General features: G+C 48.4%; 1 protein-coding gene across 1 annotated transcript in view; it reads left to right on the top strand.

Moving 5' to 3' along the window:
- Window positions 1–23683, top strand: part of MEGF8 (multiple EGF like domains 8) — a 54989-nt gene that overhangs the window by 8913 nt on the left and 22393 nt on the right. Inside the window, exons 10-27 of the mRNA XM_035117353.2 lie at window positions 931–1050; window positions 2406–2572; window positions 3777–3884; window positions 4449–4596; window positions 5758–5921; window positions 7677–7868; window positions 9276–9476; window positions 10601–10840; window positions 12423–12541; window positions 13562–13693; window positions 14880–14993; window positions 16328–16576; window positions 17366–17562; window positions 18640–18850; window positions 20333–20552; window positions 21374–21506; window positions 22488–22702; window positions 23220–23330. Of these exons, the coding sequence (XP_034973244.2) occupies window positions 931–1050; window positions 2406–2572; window positions 3777–3884; window positions 4449–4596; window positions 5758–5921; window positions 7677–7868; window positions 9276–9476; window positions 10601–10840; window positions 12423–12541; window positions 13562–13693; window positions 14880–14993; window positions 16328–16576; window positions 17366–17562; window positions 18640–18850; window positions 20333–20552; window positions 21374–21506; window positions 22488–22702; window positions 23220–23330 (3041 nt within the window). The remainder of the gene's footprint in view (window positions 1–930; window positions 1051–2405; window positions 2573–3776; window positions 3885–4448; window positions 4597–5757; window positions 5922–7676; window positions 7869–9275; window positions 9477–10600; window positions 10841–12422; window positions 12542–13561; window positions 13694–14879; window positions 14994–16327; window positions 16577–17365; window positions 17563–18639; window positions 18851–20332; window positions 20553–21373; window positions 21507–22487; window positions 22703–23219; window positions 23331–23683) is intronic.

Here is a 23683-nt window from a genome sequence, read left to right as displayed (position 1 = left end):
TTTTCCACCATTACGCCAAACCCCTGCCCTCCTCGCATTGACCCTTTTCCTCCCAACAGCCTGAGACACAGAAACTTGGCATGCGAAGCCTCCCCAGGCAGTTTTATTTGCATGTGCTAAATTGCTGCATATCCAGGTTGGTGCTAAAGGCACAGGAGCAGAGCCAGGAAAAAGAACTGGTGATCCTGTTACCAAGTTTAGTACTGTATTGTTAAATTATTATTGCCAAATCTTCCATTTCATGTAAAATTTCTGTTGTCTCAGCAAGGGAAAAGCCTGTATTAAAGGAAGGGAATAAGTACAGTCGTACCTTGGTTTCCGAACAGCTTAGTTCTTGAACATTGTGGCTCCCGAATGCCACAAACCAGGAAGTGAGTGTTGCGGTTTGCGAACTATTTTTGGAAGCCGAATGACCGACGGGGCTTCCGTGGCTTCCGATTATCTGCAAGAGCTTCCTGCAGCCAATCAGAAGCCGTGCTTTGAAAGTTAAACGGACTTCTGGAACGGATTCCATTCAACTTCCAAGGTACGACTGTATCGCCCCCCCCCCCAGTCCCCATATCCCCTGACTATCAGTTGTTATCAGTGGCTACTAGCCATAATAGCTATGTGCTGCCTCCACAATTGAAGGCAGCAACACTTCCGAATGCCAGTTGCTGGAAACCAGAGAAGGGGAGAGGGCTTTTGGGCATGAATCCTGCTTACCTGTTTCCCACAGACATCTGGTTGGAGAACAGGACTAGATAGGTCATTGGCCTGATCTGGCAAGTTTCCCTTGTGTTCTTAAGGCACTGGAAATAGCTGGACATTTTATTGCACCATCGTATGTGTGTGTGTATGTATGTATGTATGTATGTATGTATGTATGTATGTATGTATGTATGTATTATGTGTATATATATATATGCTTCACTTTCCCTTCCTCTCCAGGTGGCAACGTCCACATCCACTACCACGAGGAGAAATGTTACGAGGACGAAATCTTCTTCTACCACCTGGGCTGCCATCAGTGGGTCTCCAGTCATGATTTGGCACCTCCACTCTCCCACGGTGAGGGAAGGCTCTGATGCTAGGAAATTACACTTGCCCTCTTAGTTTGCTGCAGGGTTGTGATGGTGCCATGAACTCACAGAATCTCCAGTGGTCAACATCCCTATAGAAAGAGCACTTTTGTATCAAGTACTCTGGGGAGGAGAGAAGTTCCATAGGTATAGCTTCTCCCATCACAGCATTAAAAGGAAAGGGGTCACCTGAGCTTGCTGAGCATCCTTTTGCCACAGAGCTTGTAAAGCAAGAGCCTGTATCCCTCTTGTATCTCTCCTGGTACTCCAGCTCCCATCAGCCTCATCCAGCCCTGCCAATGGTCAGGACTGATGGGAGTTGTAGTCCAGCAACATCTGAACCAGATCACAGATTGCTCATTCCTCTTGCAAAGGAACAAAAAAATTGTGTTTTTTAAAAAACGGATAGTGTAATCGGTGAGTTTTGATCTGTCACGCCAAAAATCTTAGTAAAGTCATGCCAAAGTCAAATTTCGGTCCGCCATCTTGATTCAAAATGACTCCCAAATATTGATGAAGACAACCCCCCCCCCCCAAGAACTCTCATGCCGAGTTTGGTGATGATATCTCAAGAGATGGACAAACTTACGCCGAAAAACGGGCAAGGTCATGCCAAAGTCACATTTTGGTCCACCAACTAGTAGCTGTTAAAGATTCATTCCCTGTGTCTGCAGTCATGGGATTGTTGTCTATCACATGACGGTGTGTGTTTTTCACTCCACACAGCGGGAAGTGACGGAGACAGGATGTTTGTGTTACTGTGTTCCGTGAAATGGGATTATTGTCCTTTGTTCTTTCTCTTTGCTGTCTGATGCTAGAGAGAGAGGGAGCCATGTTGTAGTGCTCCGTGTGTGTTTATATGTAAAGAAAGTAGATTAGCCAAATGCTGAGTTGCTGAGGTCTGTTATGCGAACTGCGAACACTCTGCGGATCCCTGAGTGTGCTGATTTCTGTTGGCATCAGTCGCTGTGATGTTCGGGCAGAAGAAAGCTTTTGAAGCTCCCGAACGATCATCCAGGAGGGAGAGAACATGCCAGGGAGAGAACATGCCAGTCGGGCATGTATCTCTGCCAGGGTCCTACACGAGAGTAGGACGATCCTAACAGTAACCCGGTAACCAGTCGGTGTCAAAGACTGCTGCCCCCACCTCAGAACACTTATGCCAGGTTTGTCAACAATTTCTCGAGAGGTGGCTGAACTCATGGAGAACAGATAGACAGACAACCCATTTCCCAAAATGTATAGCTTTATATGACACCATATTTCTCCTGTGTCCCAATTCCAGCACTCTGTTGTGACATCGCAGTAGGCTGCCCTTGACCTAATCTGTTCCCCTTCCCTCAGAACACGAGGCCAAGACTCAGGCCCAGGCGCGAGGCCGCTACTCCCATGTGGCCGCAGTCATGAATGGGAACGTGCTGGTTGTGGCTGGCGGCTACAGCGGGGTGCCACGGGGAGACCTCCTGGCGTACAAGGTGCCCACTTTTGTCTTCCAGGTGCCTTCTCAGATGGTAAGTGACTCTGCCTCCCTTCCCTTTCCCTGCTTCCGATGGGCTTGCCTGACTGTGGGCCCATCGAAATCTCCGCATCCTAAGAGCTGGCCTGTCACCTGTGCTCTAGCAGAGGGCCTTCTGGTCTTAACCAGGCTAACCATGTACACCCCAACTAGGGTCTCAGGTGTATTCTTTTAACTGTAAAATTGTAGAGCTGGAAAATTTTACAAAAAAATGGACAGCGTGAGACTTGGGTTTCAATAGAGAATTAGGTTGGTTAACTTGCTCCAGGAAGTAATAGTCTCTCCTGAGGTGTTCATGTATGCCAGGGGTGGCCAACTTCCAAGAGACTGTGATCAACTCCCAAGAGACTGGCAGTGACCTACCCCCGTTTTATGGGGGTTCAGGTCAAAGTTGTTGAGCCAGTGATCTACCACAGACGTCCAGTGATCTACCAGTAGATCATGATCTACCTGTTGGATATGCCCGATGTATGCAATTCCTTTCCTCCCTCTGTTCTGTGCTTTATACACCTGTTGAAAACCCTTATTTTTCTCCAAGCTTTCTCCAGATGAACTGTTGTTTTAGTTTGCAACTGATAGCCTATGCAACGGAGGAATTTTAATTACGCTTTGAAATTTTGTTTTATGATTTACGTGTTATGGTTCCCTGCCTCCCAGTACTCTTATTCATTGTTTAAGATTATTTTATTTTATTTACAGTATTTATTGCTTTATTTATAAACAGCGGGGGTGCCTGGTGATTTGTAGAAACAAACAAACAAACAAAAATTGTGCTTTTAAAATGGATAGCACAGTTTGTGATTTTGGACCCGCTTCCCAAAAACCGCACCAAAAGTTTTAGTCTGCCATCTTGATTCAAAATGGTGCCTGGTGCCGAAACGTCAACAGAGTCTGCCACCCTCCCGCCTTGGGAACCCCCATGCCGAGTTTGGAGACATGCTTATCATTATCACATAATTCTATATTAAGCTTTCTGTAACACCTTAAAATAGATACATTAAAAAATTAAGAATGTGAGTTGTTGCAGAGACCGTCTTTGCATTCTGCTGGAGGACAGGATGGAGGGGGGCGGGCAGGAGCTGCTCACACTCCCTCTCTGGGGCACTTTGTAAGGCAGCCTCGCCGAGTGCCTTTCTGGATGCAGGACTGACTTGAGGAGTCACTGACCCACACCTTTGCTTCTCCCCGCACGGCCTCAGTACCACTTGGACTACTGCTCCATTTACACTGAAAAAGCCACGTGTGCCAAGGACCCAGAATGTGCCTGGTGTATGAGAGGCTGCCAGAGTACCCAGCCCCACAGCACTGTGAGTAACTCGGGGGGGGGGGGGTTCAGCGGTTTAGACCACAGCGCCAACCGCGGCTCTTGGGCTTGCCGATTGGAAGGTCGGCGGTTCAAATCCCCATGACGGAGTGAGCTCCTGTTGCTCCGTCCCAGCTCCTGCCAACCTAGCAGTTCGAAAGCATGCCAGTGCAAGTAAATAGGTATCGCTGTGGCGGGAAGGTAAACGGCGTTACCGTGCACTCTTGATTTCCATCACGGTGTTCCATTGCGCCAGAAGCAGTTTAGTCATGCTGGCCACATGACTTGGCCTGAAAGCGAGATGAGCGTCGCAGCCCCATAGTCACCTTTGACTGGACTTAACTGTCCAGGGATCCTTTACCTTTTTTTTTAACCTAACTCTGGGGATGTGGGGTGCCTGGCGATGCAGCGATGAGTAGCTGCGCATGGACAGGAGTGGAAATCTCACTGGTTGTCCACTGTGAGGTGATGGGAGTTGTAATTTGGCAACATCTGTAGCACACCATGCTGGCTACTGGGAGTGCAATATTTTGGGGCTCATAGTGTCTTTCCCCCGCCTTCTCCTCAGTGCCCCAATACTGGCTGCCTAGGCTTGGCCCGCCTCTTAGTTGACTGCCAGTCATGCCTGGCTTTTGGCGGCACCAACGCTTCTCTGCCTCGTGCCCCGGGACCCTTTGGCTGGTGTGTGCAGAACGAGACCTGCATGCCTCTCTCAGGTAAGTGAGCCAAGCTGGGCCATTCTGCCTGTTGCCACAAACCCGCGTTTTACGAGGCACACTTCTTAAAGTGACATTATGAATACTGCTCTTTTGGGGCTACAGGCTCGCCACAAGCTTGGGAGCAGGTTGACAGGAATGAACACTGTATTCTTCATTGTTGTTTTTAAAGAGATTAAAAATAATAAATAATAGAGGTTGTATTCCACCTTTGATTTCAAGAAGTAAAACCAAGGCAGTTCGCTGTCTCAGTGAGGGAGAATGGAAAGCAGGGACTCACTTCATCTGCTTTGCTGACGGGAGCTCCATTAGGCAGGCGCTACCGCGGGTGGCGCTGTGGGTTAAACCACAGAGCCTAGGGCTTGCCGATCAGAAGGTCGGCGGTTCGAATCCCTGTGACGGGGTGAGCTCCCATTGCTCGGTCCCAGCTCCTGCCAACCTAGCAGTTCGAAAGCACGTCAAAGTGCAAGTAGATAAATAGGTACCGCTCCAGCGGGAAGGTAAACGGCATTTCCATGTACTGCTCTGGTTCGCCAGAAGTGGCTTAGTCATGCTGGCCACATGACTTGGAAGCTGTACACCGGCTCCCTCGGCCAATAACGCGCGATGAGCGCCGCAACCTCGGAGTCGGTCACGACTGGACCTAATGGTCAGGGGTCCTTTTACCTTTACCTTTACCTACCTCTGAACTGTGGCAGCTGGGCATTATAAGAACCTCTGTTTAAGAACTGGGGCGCTTGAGTTTTATTTTTCCCTCTTCCCTCCCTTTCTTTTTCCCTTGTGTGCCTTTCTTTAAAGGACCGTAAGCTTGCAGGCAGGAACCGTCTTGTCTTAATTGAGTGCATGTGAGGCACTTTGAGACACTTTTGGCTGAAGAATGGGTTGCAAATGTTCTTAATAATAATAATAATAATAATATTTAAGTGCACCCTGAAGCAATTTATTCTAAATGCTGAAATGTCTATAATTGAAATGCACAATAAACAAGCCCATTAAAGCAGCATAGCAGTGAAAATCAAAAATTAAAACAGGAGATTCAGATCAGGAGAATGCTTGTCCAAACAAGTGTGTCTTAAGCAGCCGGCGCCTTTCATATTTCAACAGAAACCGTGTGTTGAAGAAATCTGCTCTCTGACACTCCTATTTCCTTTTCCTTCACAGAGCAGGGCAGGTGCCAGGTGGGGAAAATCTCTGGGACATATGGCTGGTGGGGTCCTCAGCCCTTCTTTGTCACTTCCTTGGCACAATGTCAGCATGAAAACTTCCTCCCCGGCCTTCACCTCATCACCTACCAGCAGCCACGCAACGATTCCCAGCCTGATAAGGTAAGGGAGTGGCACGCCGAAAGTTTGCTGCTTTCCAGTCAAATGAATCCCAAAGCAGGTTGTTGTTGTTTAGTCGTTTAGTCGTGTCCGACTCTTCGTGACCCCATGGACCATAGCACGCCAGGCACTCCTGTCTTGCACTGCCTCCCGCAGTTTGGTCAAACTCATGTTCGTAGCTTCGAGAACACTGTCCAACCATCTCGTCCTCTTCTCCTAGTGCCCTCAATCTTTCCCAACATCAGGGTCTTTTCCAGGGAGTCTTCTCTTCTCATGAGGTGGCCAAAGTATTGGAGCCTCAGCTTCAGGATCTGTCCTTCCAGTGAGCACTCAGGGCTGATTTCCTTCAGAATGGATAGGTTTGATCTTCTTGCAGTCCATGGGACTCTCAAGAGTCTCCTCCAGCACCATAATTCAAAAGCATCAATTCTTCGGCAATCAGCCTTCTTTATGGTCCAGCTCTCACTTCCATACATCACTACTGGGGAAACCATAGCTTTAACTATACGGACCTTTGTCAGCAAGGTGATGTCTCTGCTTTTTAAGATGCTGTCTAGGTTTGTCATTGCTTTTCTCCCAAGAAGCAGGCGTCTTTTAATTTCCCCAAAGCAGGTTACAAGCAATAAATAACAAAAAGAATAACATCACAAGTACGGCATAAATCATATAATATAATTAACAAATCGTCTGTAAACCAATTGCAGTCTATAAAACACAATTAACAAACAGGCAATTAAAATATAAGCTAAGCATCACAATTACAGTCTAAGTCGTACCATGCGATTAACAAATCAATAAGGCATTTATAATCTGTAAAATGATATTAACAAGATAGCAACTAAAAGTAAGCTAAACGCTATTAAGTTCATACACAACATGCCCCCTCCCTTCCTCCCTGCAATGACTCATAATATTTCACTCTGCTGTGTTCATTAAAAGACACACGCATCCATCACACAGGAGGGCCATGATCTGAATGCAGTGCAATGTGCAGTTCAATTTAACTCAACTCCATAATAGGTTATCTGTAATTAAAACATTCAGAAAAGTAACTTATTCAAAATAAATTTGGGAAGAAAAAATATGAAATAAAATAATGTCCAATTTGTTGATTGATTGATTTACACATCTTTCCCCACAATTCTTCAGGAAATTGGATGCCAAGGTGGCACATATGGTTCATCCCCTCCCCATTTTATCCTCAACACAACCCTACGAGGTCTGTGAGGCTTAGAGGCGGCGGCAGGCCTAAGGTTACCTAATGAACATCACGGCTGAGAGAGGATTTGAACCCTGGTCTCCCAGGTTCTAGTCCAACACTCTTAACCATCATGCTAAGTCTCTTAATTTCATTAAGTCTCTGGCAGATAACATAAAGCTGGGAGCTGGGCAGGGACCGTGTTGGTTCTGCTGGACCTCTCAGCAGCTTTTGATAACATTGACTGCAGTAATCCTCCTTGACTGCCTGGTCTGGAGGGGACTCTGGGGCACTGTTTTGCCTTTTCTCTTGCCCCATCTGAAGAGCAAACCCTCTTATTTCTTTCCCCGAAACAGTAATTTAATAATGCCCTATTTTGCCATTTCTCCCAACTTTCTTTGAGTATGCAGCGGCCATTGAACTGATGGCCTGAGTGGTGCCAGGTGAGGGATGCCACCCAGCTCCGGGCAATGGAGAGAAGCGGCAGGGAGACCAGCTGTATCAAGGTGGTCTTGCCTGGACTCTGCAGATCAGTCTGTGACAACTGTCCCTCTGCCTAGGTCTCCATTGTCCGCAGCACCACGATCACCCTCAACCCCAGCACGGAGATGGACGTCTCCCTGGTCTACAAGGGCTTCATTCACCCGCTGGTCAGCAGCTCCGGACCTGCTGAAGACATCTCAATCTGGGCACGCATCCAGCGACTCTTCGTGATTGCCAAGCTGGCCCGGGCCCCTGGCGCGTCTGAGCTGGTAAGGGTACAACTGTCCGGGAGCAGAACTAGGGTTGGAAGCATACGACAGGGAGATAAGGTGCTGCAGGGTGTGGAATTGTGGGGGGTTTTGGGGTGGTGGTGGGGCTGTCTGCTCAAAAGGTTCTGGGGCAGCCTTCCCCTTCCCCATCCATCATGGCCAGTGGTTGGAGATCAGAGTTGTACTCCCCACAGCCTACAAGAGAGAATGTGGGGGGGGGGGGCTTAAGAGCTAAGGATGAGTCTGAACCAGGTGAGAGTATCCAATGGATCTCAAACCCATGGTGAGTTAGGGACTTTCCCGGCACACAGAGACAGACTCTGGTGTATTGAGCAGACGGGACCAAGATTGGGTCCAACAGTCAAGAAGGTGGTTTCTGCAGCTGCTGTAGAGGGAAGTGAGGGGCAGATGGGGCTCGTCCACCAGGGAAGGTGGCCCATCTAGGAGAAGGCAAACTCTGATCCTAAACTTCTGCTGCCTTGTGGGATACCTTCATGAGAAATCCCTACAAAAATCCAGAGAGCGGTCCCTAAGACGGTTTGATAGAGTCTTGTACGCCTTCTTCCTGCAACTCCCAGCTAGTGCCAAATGTCTTGCTCTGCTTTTCTTTGGACCACATCAGTGAGTCTGAGAGTGGGGGGGGGTCCTTGTCTCCTGGGCAGCCTAGGACCTCCAGACACACTGCCCAGGCTTGGGACTCCCAAGGAGATTACTTTGGCACTGCTAACACAGCGGCTTGACTTCACCCTCAGAAGTGCACTCCATTGTGAACCAGCAAACTTCACGGCCAACTGGGGATTTGAACCCTAGTCTCCCAGGCCTTAGTACAGTGGTACCTCGCATTAAGAACTTAATTCGTTCTGGAGGTCCGTTCTTAACCTGAAACTGTTCTTAACCTGAGGTACCACTTTAGCTAATGGGGCCTCCTGCTGCCACCGTGCCGCCACCGCACAATGTCTGTTCTCATCCTGAAGCAAAGTTCTTAACCCAAGGTACTATTTCTGGGTTAGTGGAGTCTGTAACCTGAAGCGTCTGTAACCCGAGGTACCACTGTACCACACTTTAACCACCGCTACACGACGCCGTTTTAAGTAGTGTTAAAATGGTTCCGATTCATAGCATTTGGTGACCATAATCAAACACAGGCAGCGGCCCAGTCACCAGAAACCCCCTTTTTAAAAAGGAGGGTAATGGGTGGGGTGTGGGGTGGGGAGACCAGCTCGTCTGCAGGAGACTCTTACGCTTAAAGGCAGGTGAACAAGTAAGTAAGTAAGTAAGTAAGTAAGTAAGTAAGTAAGTAAGTAAGTAAGTGGATCTTTGTAAAGCTGCCCCAGCTTCTGACTCGCTTAGAAGGCCACTCTAGGCTGCAGAACTTGCTCTTCCTAGCCCTCCCGCCTTCCCTTTCAGGAGGAGGTGGGCCGCTGGGCAGTGCAGCAGGAGAAAGAGAAGCGGCTACTGCAGCGCCCTGGGGCCGAGCGCCTCTTCCCCAGCACCGAGAGGGGCAATAAGTACACCGTCCTGGTCGAAGGCCACCTCAACAACTCCGGCAACGGGCAGACGAGCGAGCTGACCCTCACCTGGGATCGCACAGGAGTGCCCGGGGGCAGTGTGAGTATCTCGCCCTCTCCGTGGTGAGAAGTTCACAGCCTCGCTCATCTTCAGGGACCCACAGCTTTCTGGTTCACGTTGCCGCAAGCACAGACTACTGCCATTGACAAGGGAGGGGGTTCAGCAGCTTTTTAGGAATATTCAGGATCCGGGAGGAACAGGGTGCAAGGGAGCAAAGGATATCCACAGGCTGGGGCAGCCGTGCTTCTGAATACCAGTTGCTGGGAGGAACAGGAGGAGGGGAGAGGGCTCTTGTGCTTTCAGGCTTCCTATGGGTGCTTTTTTTTTCTTAGTGTGGCACTTAGTGTGCCGATTGACACCAGCTGTACTCTTTCCTGCACCTGCATGTTGACATGTGTTTTAGTATATCGCTGATATTAATTAATTTTTATCATATTTTTATCAAGTTTTCCAAAAATTGAACACATACATTTCAGTACATAGTAAAACATTTTTTCTTTGTTATTTTTTGTCAACTTCCCACCCCCTTTTCCACTACTCTCCCTCTGCTGCGCCCTGTCTCATGTCTCTTTTATAACAACACTGCTATAATCTTCAAGTTCTTCTGTTGCTCATAGTTCAAATCCTGCTCACGTATTCATCATATAATAATATTTCTTTAAATTGTCCGAAAAAGATGTTAATTATTATTTTTTCTATAATTTTTATTAAATTTTCTGTTTTACATTTTAAAATATTCATTTAAACAACTTTAAAATATCAATGACTTCCCTTCTTCCCTTTCCATGGTTCATTTTGCATAACATAAATCCCTGCATATTTTGTATAAACGTTTCATTCAGTATTCCGTTATTACATCCCTCAAAACTTGCTTACACTGTTGAATTTATCTCAATGCTAACATCAAGATGTTAATTATTTTTGAAGCTTTACAATTGTTGTTTTTTTTACTGGTTATTTCCATGTTTTCTTCTTGTAAGCTGCTTTGAGGTTTGTTTGTTTCTTAAACAATCAAGTAGTATATAAATTTTAAGAAATGAGATAGAAATAAAGGAAGCGAACCTCGGTCGCTGCATCGCCTCCGACACAGAGAGATGCGGTGATGTTTATGCCAGGTGATACTCATCTTCCTTTCTCCTCTCCCACCTGTCTTTACCTGCTAGGAGATCTCTTACTTCTTCCTGGAGCCTTTTCGCTCAGAGCTGTGTGCCACTTACCGCTCCTGCCTGGCTTGCCTGGCCGACCAGGGTTGCGGCTGGTGCCCAGTCAGTGCCACCTGCCACCGCCGGCTGGCGCATAAGGACGATGCCGGAGGCTGCGGCGCTGGGAGCGTGCGCCTCATCCTGGCCCCCAGCAACTGCATCCTGTGCGAGGACTACCGAGACTGCCACGCTTGCAGCAAGGTGAGAGGGGTACGGCTTGCAGGTTTGTGCCTTCCTTGGGCCAGAGCCTTTTTTGGAGAGGGGGAGGCAGGTGCAGATCAGTGCAGCGGGCAGGGCCATTGTATTTACAGCAATACAGTGGTACCTTGGTTTATGAGCTCAATCCGTTCCGGAAGTCCTTTCTTAAACCAAAGTGTTACTAAACCAAGGCATGCTTTCCCACAGCAGTGGGGGACTCGATTTACAAATGGAACACACTCAACATGTTCTGCTTCCAAGGCAAAGTTCACAAACCAAAACACCTACTTCCGGGTTTGCAGTGCTCTTAATCCAAGTTGTTCATAAACTAAGCTTTTCTTAAACCAAGGTACCACTGTATGTGTGCATGGAGAATGATGGGTCTGATCTGTCTAGGGTAGGTTGTTGTCAGTGAAACCCATTTCTCTGCTGAGGGATAAAATCTTAAAGGCATAGGAGCGATGGTGATGGATTGTCGACACTGCATTGCAGCCCAGTTACATCAGAGACCCTTCCTTCCTTCCTTCCTTCCTTCCTTCCTTCCTTCCTTCCTTCCTTCCTTCCTTCCTTCCTTCCTTCCTTCCTTCCCCCTGCATTTGTTGTTGTTTAGTCGTTTAGTCGTGTCCGACTCTTCGTGACCCCATGGACCATAGCACGCCAGGCACTCCTGTCTTGCACTGCCTCCCGCAGTTTGGTCAAACTCATGTTCGTAGCTTCGAGAACACTTCGAGAACACTGCATTTATATTTTATTAAATTTCACATATACACCCCAATACATTAAAATCTATCTTTTCTTTTGTCGGCTTCCCACTCCGTTTTCCATGGTGTTTTTTTTAAACCCCCCCCCCCTGCTGCTCACTATCTTCTCTCTCTTATATCATAACATCAGTCTCTTAATTCCTTCTGTTGCTCATAATTCAAACAGGGTAGATTTGATTTAAATCAAATCGATTTAAAGCACTAGTCAGACTCATTCCTGCTGGTATAATCTTAATATTTACAACCAGATGAAGGTTTCATTTTTGGAATAATGAATTTTCAGAGTAGTTTTTACAGTTATATCAAACATTACTGAAATACATAGACAGATAATTATGAAATTATTGTGAGGTTTAATAAGTTAACTTAATATTTGGACAGCTTTTCTGCTGTACTTTATTGGAAGGAGAAAAACAATCATTTCCTTAATAACAATTTAAAGAATTTATTTAACTAAAACAATAACATCATAGCATATATATCCATGTTTGTTAACTGATGTGGTTAAACAATAATCATAAAAAACCTAGACTGAGTTTTAGCACACATGAAAAAACTTAAAACAAATCCTTATTTCCTGATGAATAGCCTTTGGACTATAATGTAACTTAAATAGAAAACTATCTTTAGAAAGCTTTTTCCTCCAAAAGCATTTTATTTTTAAAAGTCTAATTTAAATACTAAAAATCTGATTTTCTTGATTTTAGAATTAGAATGGGGGAGAGTTATCTTGCAGAAGTGTAAATCCTCGCAGTTACGGAATGAGAGACTTGGCACTCCTTTGGATGGGAGCCCCATGCTTCCTCTTTTGTTTCCCTCTCCAGGACCCGTTCTGCGAGTGGCAAGTGAACAGCAGCAAGAAGGGGGACTTCCTCTGCAGCCGCCGGGGCCGCCTCCCCAGTGCAATCCGCTCTCCGAAGGACTGCCCCAAACTCTGCAACCAGTGAGTGAGCCAGGGGGGCGGCGGGAAGGTTTGGGATAAGGCCGCGGTGGAAAGGAACCTCGGTCAGACTCTGCTCCCCCGAGCCCGTGGCTCGGGCTGAGGTGCCAGCCAGCAGATGGGAGACATGTGGCCTTGCAGGGAAGAAGGCAACAGGGAAAACTGTAGAAGAGGCAAGCTTGGAAGTATTTGGGGAGTCCTTTGGTTGCTCAGGTCAGAAAGCTCGCTTTGATCCAGCATCGAATGCCCGCTCTTGGCCTGTGGGGAAGCAGCAGCACTGTCCTATCCTCAAGAAGCCTGAGATCATAGAATTGTAGAAGTGGAAGGGACCCTGACGGTCATCTACTCTGACCCCCTGCAACGCAGGAATCAAAGATGCTGGATTCCTAGCACAGCCTGGACCTGGGAAGCCCTGGTTCAAGCAGCGGCGGCACCAGGGGGAAAAATCAGGAGGTGGGGGCGCCAGGGCTGGATTAACCATTACACACAAAGTAAGCACATGCTTAGGGCATCAAGGGGACACCACAGAAATTTTCCATTGCCGGATTTCTAACATTAATGGTCGCAAATTGCTCGTTTTCTCAGTTGGAGCATATTAAAAATCCCAACTGAACAACTATGCAACAAGACAGGCTGGATTCCTTATCTCTGCCAAGTATAGAAGCAGATATGTTATGTAAGATTAGTTTTGAGGATCTGATCCAAGACTTTACAATTAGAAAAAAGTAGGAGAGAAAAAAACAGATATAAAGCAGAAGTATACAAAAAACAAAACAAAACAAAAAAACCCCAAAACCCAAAACCCAAAACCATTCATTTTCTATCATACCGTAGGTTTTGTTTCATTTTGAGTTTTATTTTACAGTTTATTGTTGTTTATAGTTTGAATTAGATAGATATGGGGGCACCAAAGTCTTTTAAATTGTTTAGGGCCTCTAAAGGTCTTAATCCGGCGTTGGATGGTGCAGAAAGTAGTTCTGAGAGTGTGTCTTGAAAGCGTTGGTTTCTCCTCTCATCTCCCAGGCGCAATACCTGCTCCGAGTGCCTCTCCAACTCCAGCCAGTGTGCTTGGTGCCAGTCCACACGTAGCTGCTTCTTCTTCGCTGCCTACCTGGCCAAATACCCCTATGGAGACTGCCGTGGTTGGTATGACAGGTACATTGGGCATGCAGCAGGAAGCCTCGGGGCGTGAGGAAGTCATGTTCTCCTTTGTGGTTGTTCAGCGGAAAGAAGAAAGGCAGAATCTGCACAGGCTCAGAGGGGCTTCCCTCTGCTAGCAGGCCGCAGTTTCGAAAAGCAACACTCATGGCTCATAAAAATGCTAGTACAGTGGTACCTCGGGTTACAAATGCTTCGGGTTACAAACACTTCGGGTTACAAACTCCACTAACCCGGAAGTAGTACCTCGGGTTGAGAACTTTGCCCCAGAAGGAGAATGGAAATCGCACGCCGGCGGCAGCGGGAGTCCCCATTAGCTAAAGTGGCACCTCAGGTTAAGAACGGTTTCAGGTGCAGAATGGACCTCCAGAACGAATTAAGTTCGTAACCCGAGGTACCACTGTCAGGGCCGTCTTAAGCGCCCCTGGCGCCGTGGAGCAACGGATCCCTCCGGCGCCCCCCCCCGCCCTGTTTCCCAGCGCGGTGGGCGGGCGCTGCGCGGCGGGCGGGCAGGCACAGCGTGGTTGCCGTGGGTGCAGCTGCGCGTCGAACCGGCAGACCGGCCGGCCAGTGGGCGGGCGCAGCTCGTGGCGTCCTCCTGGTGGGCCGGCGCCATGGTGCCCTGCGCCACCGGGGGTCTTCCTAGAGCTGGCCCTGACCACTCTAATAGGGAAATCTCCGGTTTCCACAAGGAATTATTGAATATTGGCCAGCCCCAGCCCAGGTTAAGCACCGCATGAGGGGAAGTGGTAGTGGAAAAGGAGATGGTGATTTATTCAGTTATTCATTCATTCCACAAGATGCATACAGGCATCCCATTTACGCAGGAGTTACGCTCCGAGGCACCACACCCCTCAGTGAAATTGCGTATATTTGAAACACCCTTGAGAGCCTGCAAATACCCCTTTCTGCCTTGCCCCAGAAAAATATTTTTGTAGCAGGTTCCAAGTTCCTGAGAAAGAAGGAAATAAGATGTCCAGAGGGACAGTAACTTGAATACTTATATTTCAAAACAATTTATTTACAGCAAAACCAGAGTCCCCCAATTGAAAAATTAAGTTGCTGGGCATCGCGTTGCTACCTCTCTGGACCCCTCTTTCCTCTTTTCATTCTTTCTCTGACCCAGTGCATGCAGGAGCGGCTCACCAACCTCTTTCCCCCCTCTCCTCTCTCCTTCCCCCAGCGTGCATTCTGTGCCCCAGTGCCTGGACTGCACCCGGTTCAACACCTGCCGGGAATGCCTGCAGAACTTTGAATGCGGTTGGTGCGGCAACTCGGACAACCCCACCTTGGGCAGGTAAGACTCATGTTTACAATGGTTCTTCTTCCCCACCTCTCAGTCAAGGTGCCTGCTTTAGCCTGGCCACGGATGAGTAACTATATCACCTTTTGAAGACACCTGAAGGCAGTCCTGTATAGGAAAGCCTTTTAATGTGTAATGTTCTATTATGTTTTTATATATGTTGGAAGACTGGGGGCAGCCCAGTCAGATGGGTGGGGTACAAATAATAAAATTATTATTGTTATTATTATTATTAAGCTTACTTCCAGGGGGTGAGTAGAACAAGGGGGCAGGGCTGTCAATCCGCCATTTGGTGTGTCGCACCAAATTGGTAACCTCAGGTTTTACTTCAGTTTCACCATTTTAAAATCAATTACAGTGGTATCTCGACTTACGAACGACTCAACAACCGAATTTTTCGACTTACGAATGGGGCTAATGGCCACGCGCTTATGAATGTCTCGACATCCGAAAGGAAACCGCGGCGGTTTTAGATAGGGTTTTTTCGACTTACGAATTTTTCAGTTTCCAATGCATTCCTATGGGAAATCGCGTTTCCAATGGCGTTTTTCAACTTACAAATTTTTCGACCTACGAAGGTGCCTTCGGAACGGATTAAATTAGTAAGTCGAGGCACCACTGTATGGTTGGGCTCAGGACCGCAATATCTGAAGGACCACCTCTCTCCACATGAACCTTCCCAGATCCTGAGATCATCCTCTGAGGCCCTTCTTCGTGTTCCTCCTTTGTGAGAGGGTGGCAACACGGCAATGGCCTTTTGTGTGTTGGCTCCCCGTTTGTGGAATGCTCTCTCCAGGGTAACTCTCCTGGCGCCTTCACATCTTTTCACACCAGATGAAAGCTTTCCTCTTTAACTAAACCTTTGGCTGATCGACCTCCAGTGCCCTTTTAAACATATTGCGGGAGAGGGGGGATCATTGGTTTGTTGTGGTTCTTATTTTTATTATGTACGGTATTCTGTGTTTTTTTAATATGGTGCTTTCGCCTTGTGAACCACCCTGATATCTACAGATGAAGGGTGGTATGCAAATTTAATAAATAAAATGAGTAACATTTTGAAGGAAGAAATTACAAGCTGCCGTGTTTGTGCTGGAAAGGTTGCAAAGTCTTTTCCATGGGGTCGTTGTTTTTCTTTGAGTGACAGCAAAAAAAAATCCAACAGCCAGAGGTTTTCCCATCAGTGGAGGGTCAGCAAAGGGAAATACGGCGCTTGCTGAATTTCTCCTTGCCATACAGGTGTTATAGGCAGGGAATCCTTTGAAAGCAAAGGTGGTTTCAACCCTGGGACTGTTGTGAGGGGAATAACTTCTTCCTTTTCCCCTCTGCAGGTGCCTCCCCGGGGATTTCTCAGGCCTGAACACCTTTCTGAACTGCTCAGTGGCACTCTGGGAATCTCATGGGCTGCTTCCCACCCACCCAGCCCAGTGGTCCTACGGGCAGTGCCCAGATGTGGACGAGTGCCGACTGGGCCTGGCTAACTGCCATCCCTTTGCCAGCTGCAAGAACACACCTGACTCCTTTGAATGCCACTGCAACCGAGGCTATGCGGGGGACGGGGTGGCGTACTGCAACCAGACGTGAGTAGGGTGGGCACGAGGAGCGGGCAAAATGCTTTCGGCAGGTTTGGAATGGGGGGGCATTCCTTGAGCTTGGCTCTGGTTACAGGAACCAGAGACTGTCGGCAAGCAGGCAGAGATTTCTCCCCGGTGAAATGAAATCTGCTCCCACAAGATTTAGTGGTGGCTACTAGCCTGGCTTTAGAAGGCTACGCAGATTCATGGAGAGTAAGGCTACGAACCAGGATGGCCATCTGCCATGGATGCTTTAGTTGAGATTCCTTCTTTGCAGGAGGTTGGACCAGAGGACCCTTGGAAATACCTTCTATGATTCCGTGATTCCGTAATTCACTCCACTGCCAGAGGCACTATGTTGGTTATCCTGAGCGGGGAAGAATGCTCAGGTGTGGACTTCCCTTAGGCATCTGTTTGGCCACTGTGAGAACAGAATTAGATGGGCCTGTGGCAAGATCCTGCAGGGCTTTTTCTGACGACCTTATGGTGCCAGGAAGCCCCCTGGCAGGATGCGTTTGTGAGCCTTGGTTGTCTGATTGGGGTTGGTAGTGACGGTCCTGTGACCCCAGACTCTCATCTTTCTGAAACTTCTGCGTTAGTTTGGCTGCGCTTTCTCTATTAATCCAGTCCCTCTGAAGGAAGGAACTTTGGCCAGATCTGTACCATACATTGAAAGCACTTTCAACACGCATTTAAAATCCTGGTAACTGCAGTTTGTTGGCATGGGCACTGTAGCTCTGTGAAGGACTTTCTCCAGGACTTTCTCCATCTCCCCCCCCCTCTATTTTCACACAGCTGCTATGACGAATGCGCACACGGCGAATGCAGCGGGGGCCCCAACTTCACCTGCGTTTGCGACTTGGGCTGGACCTCCGAGACTATCATGGGAGCCACCCCTCCACCAAGTGGGGTGCAGTGCAATGTGGACTGTGGCTGCCACTTCCACAGCAGCTGTGGGCTCAGCGGGCCCGGCGTTTGCGACGAATGCCAGAGTGAGCCGGATGCTTCTTGTCTCCTGCTTTTCTAACTTACGGTTTTTTTGTATCGCTCTTCTTTGGGCAGTAAAGCACCATCAGTGTGCACCTCAGAGGGTATAAGACGGTTTTCGGACTACAACTCCCCTCAGCTGTGCGGGTTAGGGCGGATGGAAGTTGTAGTCCAAAACCTGTGGAGGGTCTGAGGTGGGTGAAGGTTTGGTATAAGAGGACAGGTCCTCCATTCTTGCCTCCTCCTTCTCTCCCTCTAGGAAAGGGCCATAGGTCAAGAGGCACACATCTGCCTTGCATGCAGAAGCTCCCAGATACAACCCCTGCCATCTGCAGGTGGAACTGAGAGAGATTTCCTGTCAGAAACCCTTGAGAGCCACTGCCAGTCAGTGCAGTCAATGCTGAGCTAGATGGACCCAACTGCCTGACTCAGTGTAATTGTCAGGAGCGAGCCAGCAGGAAATCACACCATGCTAGTTGGGGTTAACTTTTATTAGAAAAACACGATTGACACTGAGGTGTCATGCCAAACTAATCACTGGCAGGTCTTGCCCCCATGAAGCCCTTACTGAGACTGGAGGTCCCCACTTCCCCACAGCCATCTAAGTCCCCTCCTTTCCAGGGTGTTTTCCAAGCTGTCTAAGACTGCACCTGCCTGCAGCCAACCTCTGTCCTGCCCTTTTCATGCCTCTTCTGGTTCTGAGAGACAATGGGGAGGGGAACTTGTCGCAGCAGGAGGGGGAGACACCCCTGACTCTTCACCAGACTGACTCCTCTCTGCCCCTTGGCCTCTCACCTCCTGCCCTTCTGCTTCTGCCTCTGGTCCTGGACTTTTCTCTGCCACAGATTCTCCCTGCTCACTAAACCCTGTTGCCTCTTCAGCTTCCGACACCACCTCCCAGTCTTCTCCTCCTCCCTCTGACCACTCATCGTCGTGCCACCTCCACTTCCCGGGCTCCGAGCCTTCTTCCCTTGTGGATTTCCCCACTATTCCTCTGCATCCAGCCAGTCTGTGGCTGAATGCAGTTTCCTCTTTTCTTTTGTCCACATCGATCTCATCCTCTTTTTGCTCCTCCTCTGCAGACTGGACCCATGGCGAGCGCTGCCACCTTTGCCGGCCTGGCAGCTACGGGAACGCCACAAATCAGAGTGGCTGCCAGGAGTGTGCCTGCAATGGGCATGGCCTGGAGGAGATGGGGTATTGCCACGGGGCCACAGGAGCCTGTTACTGCGCCCCACCCACGGAAGGGCTTCACTGTGAGCGCTGTGCCCCCGGCTACTACGGGGACCCCAGGTGAGAGAGGCTGGTTGATTTGACTGCGGTTGCATCCCCTGGAATACGGCAATACTACCTAAGTTGCACAAATAAGCAACTTCTGTTGAAGGCTATTAACCTGAAGAGCTAAGTTGAGCTGCCATGTTCAAGAGCAGTCTGTATTACTGACTACCAGCTGCTAGGTACAAGCAATAGGATTGGCCGCTATAGTCATTGATGCACCTCTGGTTGGTAGCTGTTGTCTGACACAGGCAAAGCAGTTCCTCATTTGGTCTGTGAAAAACTTTGCCCACCTTTTCTAGTTCTCCCACTTTTTGAAATTTCTCCTGGTGGTTTCTGAGGACCACCGGGGCACTTGCCAAGCTCACAATAAAAGCAGCTTTGTTGAACTGCTTTTTCCACAGCCTGCAGCTCCCCAATTTTCCAAAGATTTGCCTCTTGAAAAACAAAGAAACACAGAACTTTCCCAACATACATGCTATGGGAACCATCAAACTTTCTATTAATGTTTGGTGTCGTTATATTCTTTATTTTAAAGGTCTTTTGTTTCTGGCCGCCCTTCATTTGGGCCCAAACTACATATTTTTAATGCAAAACTCTCGCATGTCATTAAAGAGGTGCAAAATGCATCAAACTGCTCCCTGGTGTGTGTCGTGTACAAGCAAAAAACCAAAAACTGACACACACACACACATATGCTTCCAGTTCTCTGGAACAGGAAGTATTTACATAGGGCTGTGTGCATGCCCTGGGTCCATTGCAAAAAAGAAAACTCACAGAACATGACTGGGAGCAGAATTGAGACTCCTTTAAAAGGAAAAGTAACGGAAGCTTTCTGGTCATATTATGATGGTGTAATGGTATACCTGAAAGGGTGCTGTTCGCCACTGCTGGCTTTAGTACCTTCCATGCCTGCTTGCCTCTCTCACTGACTTGCAAAACCAGAATAAGTTATAAAGTAAAATGTGTGCATAATTGCATAGGTTAGTTATACACTTTTGTGTAGAACTCTGCAGAATTCTCTGTCATGGAGAATGCTGCCCTGCAGTGAGCAACTCTTCCTCCTTGCTCCAGTAGGGTTAGGCAAATTAGCTTTACAATCTTCATCCCTAACATTTGGAGGAGTAATTGCCATTTCCCATTTTTTCTGCTTACCTCCAAGACAGACTGGCGTCTGCGGAAGCTAATTATGGGCTATCTTTTCCTTCCCTGCCCTAAGTTAGCAGGGTGGGAAGAGAGTTGGTGGTTTTTAAAAATAAACACGCTGCAAATCACTGAAACAAAGCACTGTTTAAGCCTCCTGGCCGATTCCTCAAGAGGCCAAGGTGATGCAAAGTGGGCCATGCTGTATTTTCAGAATTTCTGTTAGGTTGGGCCAGACTTAGCAGTTCTTTAAAAGGCAGGGTGACTTTGCGCAGCCCTGCATGACAAAACCAAAAAGATTTGTTTTGGCAGTGCCATGGCTGCGCTATTACCGTCTGCTTTATTTTTATCCACCAGAAACGAGGGCGTTTGCTACCAGGAGTGCGTGGGGCGCTCCTTGCTTGCCAACCTCTCTTCCTCTTCGTCGTTGAGCTCTCAGCGGGCTGGGGGCCCCCCGCAGGGCGGGCTCTCCTACTGCGTCTGGGTCTTGTCGACCACTGAGGACATGCAGCCCTGTCGGCCTGAGCAGATCTGCCCTACAATCACGCTCACTATTCAACCTGATACCCTCTGTATGGTGAGCACAGAGGGTGGACACATGGGGGCAAGGGGGCTGATTCTGTAGGCAAGTGATACCTTCCAGAGGCAGATGCTTGTCATTTAAATAATACGTTAGTAATGTCAGAAATGAGCAGGAGGAGATCGACATGACTAAAGCTTCCCCATCCTTCTGTCTTCTATGGCATTTGGCATATTTTGCCTAAAAACATACTGCTATCTCTCAAAAGCATGTCTAGAAGCTTGAAGCCTTGTTTTTTTTTAAGAGGGAGGCAGTTCCTTGGGGCACTGGAAGTTTGAAATCTTTCCCCATCTCTTACAATGATATATTGGCACAAAAGATTAGAGTGGCATTGTAAGAATTTTAACCACCCTCCTTTATCTCTCCCAGTTTATTTAACAGAGAGACAATGAAACAAAATCCAAACTGGGCAAATACCTCCCCCCCCCCAACATTTCTTGCCGCTGAATCACCCACAAAATCTTGTCCCAAAAATGCATGCCTATTTCTCTAAGCATATATTTGTTGTGAACTCGCTTTTAGCGCAGTAATTGCAGGAAATGGGTATGAAAAATAACTTGAGAACTTCATCTAGACCAGCTGTTTTTGGACTATAGTTCCCATCACCCCTGACCACAGGGTCCTACTAGCTAGGGATGATGGGAGTTTTAGTCCAACAACAGCTGGAGGCCCAAGTCTGGGAAACCCTGATCCAGAGCCCCTGTTGGGAAGTCACAGAAGAGAAACCAGATTAAAAAAACTTAGCGTCTCTTTGAAGCAAGTTAGATCCAATGCTGGTACTGAAATTCATGCTTGCTTCCCCTTCGCTTTCTCCTTAGAATAACTATGTCTATGCCTTTGACGGACTTCCTGACTTCCTGGACACGGGCCTGATCCAATTGGATCGCACTCTCATTGGGGCTTTCTGTGGCCAGGGCCGTCCACGTCCCATCACTGTGGAGGCCGTATCAGGTAGGAAGGAGGTTGGATTCAAGAGTTTTGATGCGGGGTGTGAACTTAATGAATTTGTTTGCAAGTCAGATCAATGGTCCACTTAGCCCCATGTTATGACTTGACTATGGCGAATCACATACCTTTATGTGAAAGACAGGGTTCCATTCCTTTCCCATTAGTGAGAGGCAATGAAAGCTTACGAAAGGCATCTCTTTGGCTGTGTGTTGTGGAGCAGCCCCTGTAATGATAGGCAAGCTGACTCTCAGGGGAAACCGTCTGCAAACTTTGCACTGAAGAACTCCTGCGATGCTTCTGAGGAACCTCGGGATGCCCCTAGATTAGAACACAATATAAATTCCTGCTTCGTTCCTCCACACTCTCGCCCTGATAAAGGAAGTCTGAATCCTTCTACTCCATGCTGGATAGTTCAGTTGTGGTATAGGGACGCGGGTGGCGCTGTGGTCTAAACCACTGAGCCTCTTGGGCTTGCCGATCAGAAGGTTGGCAGTTCTAATCCGCACAACGGAGTGAGCTCCCGTTGCTCTGTCCCAGCTCCTGCCAACCTAGCAGCTTGAAACCATGCTAGTGCAAGTAGATAAATAGGTACTGCTGTGGTGGGAAAGTAAACGGCGTTTCCGTGCGCTCTTGTTTCCGTCACGGTGTCCCGTTGTGCCAGAAGCGGTTTAGTCATGCCGGCTGCATGACCCGGAAAGCTGTCTGTGGACAAATACCAGCTCCCTCGGCCTAAAAGCGAGATGAGAACTGCAACCCCATAGTCGCCTTTGACTGGACTTAACCGTCCAGGGGTCCTTTACCTTTACCTTTTTACCTAGACCTGTGGTGCTGATAACGTTGCAGGTTCAATATCCGTACGGGACAATTGCATGTTCCTGCATTGCCGGGGGTTGGGCAAGATGATCCTCGGGGTCCCTTCCAGCTTGGCAGTTCCACGACCTAGGAATGCTGCTCCTCCGATTCTCTCCCTCCCTGTACTTGCAGGCCTCCTGGTCATCTACTACGAGGCCAACTCCACCGAGGCTTCGGGCTTCAACGCTACCTACACGGTGCACCGCTGCCGCCCCAGCTGCCACCCCAACCAGGAGTGCCAGGAGGGGAGCTGCATCTGCAGAAGCGGCTACACGGGGCCCAGCTGCCAGTTTCAGATCTGCCCGGGCAACTGCAGTGCTTACGTGGGGCAGGGGGTTTGCAACAGGGTGAGCCCTGGGGGTTTGGTTTGTGTGTGTGTGTGCATGAAGGGCAGAAATATTTCAGAAAGGTCCAGGGGCAAGCGTGGCCGCGATGGCAAAGGGGAAAGGCAATTGGTTTCTGCCCAGGGAGTTTAGGAGCTGACATGGGTGCCCAGTCAAAAAGCATTCACAAGCTAGAAAGGCATTAAGTTCCAGGCCTGATCTGCAATGATACGGTACGCCCAAAGGGCCTTGCAAGACAGCATGACAAAAGCAGGGTTGGCTGTATCCTGCTGAGCAGAATGGTCGCAGGCTGGGTAACTGAACATAGGTGAGGTGGTCTTGAGGCTGCACCTTAGGGAAAAGCAGGCAATCAGACTGTGGGTCGAAGTGCAGGAGTCATATCTAGTTGCTCAGACAGATGGAAATCGCCAGAAAGTACAGGAGTTACTTGTGCGCGCCATGCATATGCTTCCTCCTGCGAGTCTCATTGTCTTCCCACCCTTCTTTGTCTCTCTGCCCCCCCCCCCAATCTCTTCCCTAGAGCCTGGGTCTGTGTGTTTGTAGCGATCAGTTTGCCGGCAAAGATTGTTCCATCCCTCTAGATGCTGGCAAGATCATTTGGGAGACCTTGATCGACACCCAGCTGACAGCTGTAAGTGAATCCCCCACCCCTCGAAGGCTCCCTCTGACATTAGCTTTTTGGTTCATTTTATCTGTTGTCTGGCCTGGGGCCTCTTTGAGCCATGAGAATGGGTAATTTATCACTGAGCGCATACTGCATTAAATAAATAACAGTTTTGCTGCTCTGAGCAATGTTGCTCTTGAAAATAGCTGTGCTTTGGGCTTATTACACACTCGGAGCATCTAAGGAGTTTGTCCTCTGTCTGAGGAGGACGGCAACCGACATGATCAAGGATCTGGAAACCAAGCCTTTTGAGGAATGGTTGAAGGAGCTGTTTAGCCTGGGAAAGAGGAGAGGGAAAGGAGATATGATGACCATCTTCA

Source organism: Zootoca vivipara, chromosome 6 (assembly GCF_963506605.1).
Source record: "Zootoca vivipara chromosome 6, rZooViv1.1, whole genome shotgun sequence".
NCBI classification, from domain to species: domain Eukaryota; kingdom Metazoa; phylum Chordata; class Lepidosauria; order Squamata; family Lacertidae; genus Zootoca; species Zootoca vivipara.
Note: the sequence above shows the minus strand (reverse complement) of the source record. Positions and strands in the feature narration are given on the sequence as shown.